General features: G+C 37.5%; 1 protein-coding gene across 2 annotated transcripts in view; it reads left to right on the plus strand.

Moving 5' to 3' along the window:
* Positions 1–286: 286 nt before the first annotated feature.
* The window catches only part of LOC138029042 (eukaryotic translation initiation factor 4E type 2-like), a 17,640-nt gene continuing 10,511 nt past the window's right edge, over positions 287–7,415 (plus strand). Inside the window, exons 1-4 of one of the 2 annotated variants that reach the window (XM_068876712.1) lie at positions 287–447; positions 537–612; positions 4,051–4,125; positions 6,154–6,300. In XM_068876712.1, coding sequence (XP_068732813.1) covers positions 431–447; positions 537–612; positions 4,051–4,125; positions 6,154–6,300 — 315 coding nt within the window. In that variant the 5' untranslated portion in view covers positions 287–430. The remainder of the gene's footprint in view (positions 448–536; positions 613–4,050; positions 4,126–6,153; positions 6,301–7,415) is intronic. The other variant, XM_068876713.1, reaches the window with a different exon arrangement.

Below are 7,415 nucleotides of genomic sequence, written 5' to 3' on the forward strand. Positions count from 1 at the left end.
ACTAGGCCTAAAGTTGGTTTTTAGGCCTAGGGTCAGCCAAATTGAGGGTCTGTCCTTGTGTGGGCCCATTTCCGTCAGTAGGGTTAACGCTCGGATGGTTCATATGGGATAGAAATCTAGCACTTCACATTACACTCTATTCAGTTAACTCTGTTTAAAATATAAGTGCTACACGGTCAACGTTTGTATTAACGTAACCATTCCTTGTACTTATAATAAGGGATACATGAGGTATCTTAGGAGCTCCGTGTCATAGCGCTGACCAAAAGACACGTGGGCTCTGGGGATGAGATCCGTTGACATGCGTATCCAGTGTACATGTAGAAGAAGTAGATATTCTTCGTTTATAAGACATATTTAAGCTTTGTATTTCCTTGTACATAGATTTGTGCTTTTTTAAAGGTGGTTTTTCAGATATTTATTCGCAGAAATGAACAAATTTGAAGCGTAAGTTCAGCAGATTCCAAATCTTTCTCCTTTGTTAGACCCAGTTTCAAAAACTTAAGCTTAAATTGTGCTGCGGGTTTTCTCAACAGTCTCAAGTTAGATGACTCAAACAATGGTGATAGCACGGACGACAAAGAGGACGATGAAATTGAGGCAAGAAGCGTGGTAATTTTTGTATCTTATGCATTTTAGACCTGATGGTTGGCTATACAGGATCTTGGTAGTACAGGTCTACATCTGTAAGCTTATGTTGTATGTTATACGATCTCCCTTAATTGCTCTCTGAAAGTCAGACCACCTTAGAGCTCTGTGTCTTGCTTCTTGTTTTTCCCTCCGTAGTTTTGAAGAGCTTTTTAAATATACATACTCTGTGCCGAGTATCCTGTTTGTGGGCCTTGACTAGCTTGCATTGCTACACTGCATGTTACTGCATGTATGTGTTCTATGTTGTGTATCCTATTTGTATGCCCTCCTCGGTTGCAGTTGCTAAATGAAATAGCCTTTTTGTCATAATTATTTTCTGTGTTGTGTACCTTGTTTGAGTGCTTCTGCAAGAGCAATAATAGCTTTTTCTTACATATATTCTGTGTACCCTGTTTGTGTGCCTAGCATTATTTTGTACTATAAATACAGCTTTTTTGTTATACATGTATGTTCAGTACTTATGTACCATGGTAGTGTACCTTGTTTGTGTGCCCTGTAGTTGCAAATAGTCTTTTTGTCATAATTATGTTCCTTGTACCTTTTAGTGTGCCATGCAGTTGTAAATAGCTTGCAAATGGTATGCGTTCTGTGCTGTGTACTGTATCTTGTTTGCGTGCCATAATAAATATTATTGATTGTGGATTGTATTGTTATGTGCCTTTTGTCTTGCAGGTCAGTACATGTACTTTGTTTGTGTGCCCAGAGTGTACTGTTATAAATAGCTTGTTTGTGATATGTTCTGTGTTGTGTATGTGTACCTTGTTTATGTGCCATGATTGATTGTTAATAGATATTATTATACATTGGTGTCACCAGCTCGATTTTGATTGGCTATAAGCACGCAACTAAAATTTCTGCTTGCTCTGTTTCTCTTACGTCATACCCACAAACAATAGATTTTATGTATGTAGAATTGACGTCGTACAGCTGTACCTACAGACAATAGTTTTATGCATGCAGAAGTGACGTCACCTGACACACTAACCAGCAGTTTGATCAGTTTTGTCATGGCGGAGCTCAGCTCAGGAATATGCATAATAAAACAATTATTGAATTCGGTTTTCGCATGTTAGCGATAATTATCAAGGCCTCAGTTTGTGTTATCTGCCTCAGCCTTCAGCTTCATCAGATAACACAAACTTTGACCTTGATAATTATCGCAAACATGCTCAACCTCATCCAATAATTGTTAAGTATTGAACTAGCATGAGGTCCGCACTGAGAAAATAGTTATATTGCTTGTAAAAATTGAACAAGACCAATAGTTTCGCAGTACAGGCTGAACAAGCTAGTTCAATAAGGTATTTGTTATACTGGTGGTACTTGGCAGCTTTGTCAGTGTTTTCTTTATCTTCTTCCAATTCTTCTCCTCTTCGCCTGCTTTTAATGGTTCTGGAAAGTAAAATTCTATCTTTTTTTTTTTTTTAATGTGCGACAAAGTGGGAACAGTTTGGCACCCTATTAATGGTGGTCCATCTTAACAGTCCGTATTGCAAAATTGGAACCGCCTTATGAAAACCAGTCAGAATTCTCCTTTTCATCTCTGACCAGTTTGACTATGTACTGTAATAAATCATGGCTTTTATTGTTACAGTATGTGTTTTTTCTTGCAGCATGTACATGTATGTGTTCTGTGCTGTGTACCTTGTTTGTGCGCCCTGCAGTTCCAAATACATACATCTTATTTGATGACTTAAGTTAACATGCATGGATATATTGCAAGTTGTGTAGCATTTCTCCGAGCCCCGCAGGGGCAACAAAAAATACGAGCAATGAGCAAAATGTCCTCGAGTATTACATGTGTTAAACCATTGAGTAAGAGATTTGTTGTTCCACTACGAAAAAGGTGTTATCTTGCTTCAATTTTATTTGGTAAGAGAGGTTTGGAAAGAAATGCATTGTCTGTCCTTCAGGGCACATGCAAATGATGTAAACAGCACAAAAAGCCAGCGAAAGATCTTTATTTGATTGGATAAACAAAATAACGAGTGAGAAGCGCCGACAGCTAAATTCTCAGGCTTTGAATCATGTTGAAAACAATAATTCTTTCATTGAAAAATTCTCGTTCCATCCGTATTTGCTCTGTTCTAAACCGCTCAAACCAGGACACCACATTGTATTACCGTCTCATATTTTGCATGTTCTCTTGACCAAGTATGGTAAAATGGTGTAATGGTGGAATAATAATATAGCTTAATTTACTATTTAAAACAATTAGACCCGTAGCCCTTGTGGGCTACTGGTCAATAGCCCATGAGGCGAGGCAATATGGGCTATTGACCCATGGCCCTTGAGGGCAAAGGGTCTAATTGTTTTAGTATCAACCAGCTAGTTGGACAGAAAAGGCAATAATAAAGTTAGCAAATGCAAGTTGAAGAAATGTTTATTCGGGAATAAAATGAAAGAAAGCGTCACGCTTTTTGCTACTTGAGGACTATTACTAATAGTCCTCCAATAGCGTAGCCAATTAAAATGCAGGATTTGCATTAGTCCACTAGTTGGGTGATACTAATAGCAGGTTTCTTTTACTGGTCACACTAGGTCACATTTACAGGTCACAGTCTTATCATCACAAAAACAACCCTTACCCTTTCCTGATTTAACCTTAGGCCAAAATAATTTGTTTTTAGGCTGTCTATTACCATTAATACATTTAAAAGGGTTAGGGTTGTTTAGCTGTCACCTATGAACCTGACCTGTGACCTGTAAAAAATACCTGCTGGCTATGTGTTTTGTGTTGTGTACCTTGTGTGGCTTATGGTTGTGAATTGTTTTTTTTGTTATACATGTACGCTCGCTCTGTGCTGTGTATACTGTACATGAACCTTGCTTCTGTGCCCTGCAGTTGTCCATGTAAATACCTTGTACTTTTGTTCCTCTAACTCCAAGGAAATGATGGAAATGCGTCAATTAAACGCGAAACAGCCATACATGTATGTGTAATAGCAAAGATATCATTGATGTTACCTATTGTCATTAATACATCTGTAGGGAGCTTAAGCATGCACAACATTTTGAGACATGGATGGCAACCAGAAGAGATGGTTTTGCATGCCGAGACAGTAGTATCTCCAACATTTTTAAACTAATTATCTTTAATGAAGATAAGATTCTCAGGAATACAAATGTGGTTGTGTGAAGATAAGTTAAAAGGGAAAACAGCTTGCTTCCGGTTGCTGTCTGCATCTCAAAAATGTCGCGTGCTTATTAATAAGCTCCCTAATGTTCCAAACAGAGCTCCATTGGCACATTTGAATGTAATAAAAACAAGGTTTGTAAACAGAACAAGGGAACTATGCAGAATATTTACTGAAACAGAGGTACTCATTACATGCAGAATTGAATGTACAGTACATGTACAATATGTGTTCTTTATTGCTTTTTTATTGTCATGCTCAGGAACGCAATGGCGAAGGAATGAATGGAAGGGAAATGACAGAAGAAGATGAAAGACGAATGAAATTTCAGGCAGAGGTGAGCAATCATCATTTTACTGTATTTTTTTTTTATTTTTGTAACAACTGTTACATGTATGGAGAGAATCGTGAAAAAATTTATTGATACAGTATGTGATCCTTTTACCATTATTCCACCATGATTACAGATGTCAAAAAATGAAACTACAATTGCATTTTGCAAAGTTTTCAATAGGATACTTTTTTTTGTAAAATTTTGTGCCTTTAGTTTTAACAACTTTCGCTGCTTTAAGAAAAGTATCAATTTCAAGGAATGTTAAATAGGTTCATGAAAGAAAAGGCTGTAAAAGGTTGTAAAATTTTGTGCCTTTAGTTTTAACAACTTTCGCTGCTTTAAGAAAAGTATCAATTTCAAGGAATGTTAAATAGGTTCATGAAAGAAAAGGCTGTACACCTGCATTGATTGGAAAACAGAAAAACAAACCTTGACAGTGGCAAACATTTTGAAGGGAAGTGCTTTGATATTACCAATACCCTTCAGGGCTTTCCAGGACTACTAATATTACAGTGTATTTACCATGCTGTTTGGAGCACTTTGGCTACTGTATGCTGCTTTTTGTGCAGTTTAAAGTGCCCCTAACCCCAAAATATCATTTTCACTAAATGAATCTTTGCACCTGTTCGAAACACATTGCAACCTTTTTTTCCTTTTCCTAACAAATGCTGCCCTTTCATAGGCTTCAAAACTTGTGAAAAACCAAGCATCTCTTGTTCACGACCGAGTCAATGGGTCTATTCCTGATTTGACGTCACAAACTGATTTACATTGCTTTAACTCTTTGTAAACATGCATGCAAAGTAGATTGTGACTCGGTCGTGAACAAAAGATGCTTGGTTTTTTTCAAGTCTTGAAGCCTATAAAAAGGCAGGATTTGTTACAAAAAAAGAAGAAATGGCGGCAATGCATTTCGAACAGGTGCAAAGATTCATTTTAGCGAAAAAAAGATTTTGGGGTTAGGGGCACTTTAAAAGGAAGTCATTAAATGTTCAATTAATAATTGATTACTTATTAAAGTGATAGATTGGTACCCCACTCCGAAGCACAATTGGGTCATAACATGTGGGAATATAGTACTTCCCTGGTCTTCTCAAACAGTGAGTGGGCCCTTGGCCGTCCCTCAGCCCTTGTGTTCCGTGAGGTGTACATGTATTCACACACTATATCTTAAATCTGATTTGGAGGATAATGCAATAATTAACAATAATTATTATTCCATGAGCGTGCATTGGAATGTGAGATGGTAAGTACATGTAGCCAACGAGATGCATAGCGCGGAGTTGGCTATAACCAGTCTTGTTTATGAAATTCCTTAATCTCCAAATGTTTGGAAATATGCAATACGAGCAAAAAAAGGGAGAAAGTCTGAGCGAAATCGAAGAAAACTTGATGAAGATGCAATGTTGTGTAATACCTGGTGATCAGACATTCGGGACTCATCCCAGAAACATTTCTTATCTTTTTGTGTACTTCTAAACGTCGGAATTGATCCAAACATTTCACAAAAATGGTTTTTTTGCTTTTTGCAGAGAGAAATTTCTCTTTCTGCAAAAAAAAAAAAATTAGCTTAAGGGCAAAGCTTAGCGCAAGCATTTGCCATATAAGGTCAAACTAAGGTATATGAGCTGATAACCGAGATAGAGTGAACCAATCAGGGCACGAGAAATGCATTAACCAAGAGCTGTTGAAAATTTAATAATCAGGGCCGTAGCCAGTATGAGGCAAACCGAGGCACTTGCCTCAGTCATTTTTTTCGTGGTTCTTTGAAATAAAGGGTGATTCCTTTGTTGTCTTTTAAAATCTACTCATCATAAACACCTAGAATCCCTACGTAGAGAATTTAACCATGGACATTTCCTCAGTCATATTTTTTTTCTGGCCACGGCCCTGATAATAATTATTGTTGTCTTTGAGTTACATGTACAATTTGTACGAGATTTTAGGGTAGGGTCTATTTTTTTTTTTCCGACTGTATTTTTTAAGTACCGGTAGTAAAACTTATTATCATGTCCTTTTCATTCATGGCAGCTTGAGAAAAAAGTGGTGACAGTTGGGGAAGGAGAGCATCCACTACAGTGTCCTTATGCTTTTTGGTTCTCAAGAAGAGCTCCTGGAAAACTTCAGTCGTCCACCAATTATGCCAGCAATATTAAACTTGTTGGAAAATTTGCTTCTGTGAGTTTTCTTTCCTCCTGGTTCACAATTGAACCAGCTCAATGCATTAGTTATTACTGTCGCGCTGTTGTCAACAGTGAGCAGCAGGTTGAGACTGGCTTATTTGGTGGATACTTGTACATGTGTCCCCAAAATTAGAATTTACATTCGATTCAAGATAAAATCTATCTCGTGGTAGTTTTGAAATCAGTAGTCAGAGGAATGATATCCACCACCCTTGTTTTTTTATTAAATAAAATTCCTATTGCTGTTTGATCGAGAAGTAATTAAAATTGCTTGCTCAAGACTTGAATCAAGTGTGAATAATAGACAAGGTTTCAGTTCAGTGATTTTTGCGCAAATTGAGTATCGAGAATCAAGTTTACATGTATCACCAAGTGAATCAAGTCTCGATCCTCTACTCAATTTTCGATCCTCGACTCTTGTGAGGATCAAGTCAAGACTGTCAACTTACTTTTGCATGGTAGTGGACCAAATATTACTAGTTCTCTTCTTCTTTTTGAGTGGTTCTTCAAAAGATAACCTTCATTACCAATAATGATTATTTTCTGCATTTGCCCATTCACCATCAGTAAGTATTGAGGCAATGTACATGTAAATTTGTCACCCAGTTTGGGTCTCAGAGCTACCATGACTTTGTCCTGCAGTAACTTCTTTTTTTTTTTGGTCGCACATGAGCCACTGGAACTCACTTGGCCAGAGATTAGGGAGTTTAAGAAAGCACGACGGCTACAGGCCAGGGACGAAAACGTCATTTCAAAATATACGTTTGAGCTATTCTAAGTATTTCGGGATTATTCAATCTTGTTTACAGTATAAAATAGGTGCGAAGTGTCCTATAATTTGATTGGTACGGACGGATTTGAAGTAAAGAGAGAGACTGAAAGATTCACTGTAGTTTGTCCACGTTGTCGTCAAAACCTCAAATTTGGTAATTTCACGTAGTAGTTTTGACGAGTACGGGAGAGAAATGTTCAAAAAATCGTGCCGCACGTGCACAACGATCATTTTGGTTCTTTTAACCAATAATATTACTGCTTTTTGGCGTTGTCGTTGCCGTAGCCGTTGTCGTTTCTTAAACTCCCTATTAACACATTCACGGGTTCCTTTCAGTC

Source organism: Montipora capricornis, chromosome 13 (assembly GCF_036669925.1).
Source record: "Montipora capricornis isolate CH-2021 chromosome 13, ASM3666992v2, whole genome shotgun sequence".
Classification (NCBI taxonomy): domain Eukaryota; kingdom Metazoa; phylum Cnidaria; class Anthozoa; order Scleractinia; family Acroporidae; genus Montipora; species Montipora capricornis.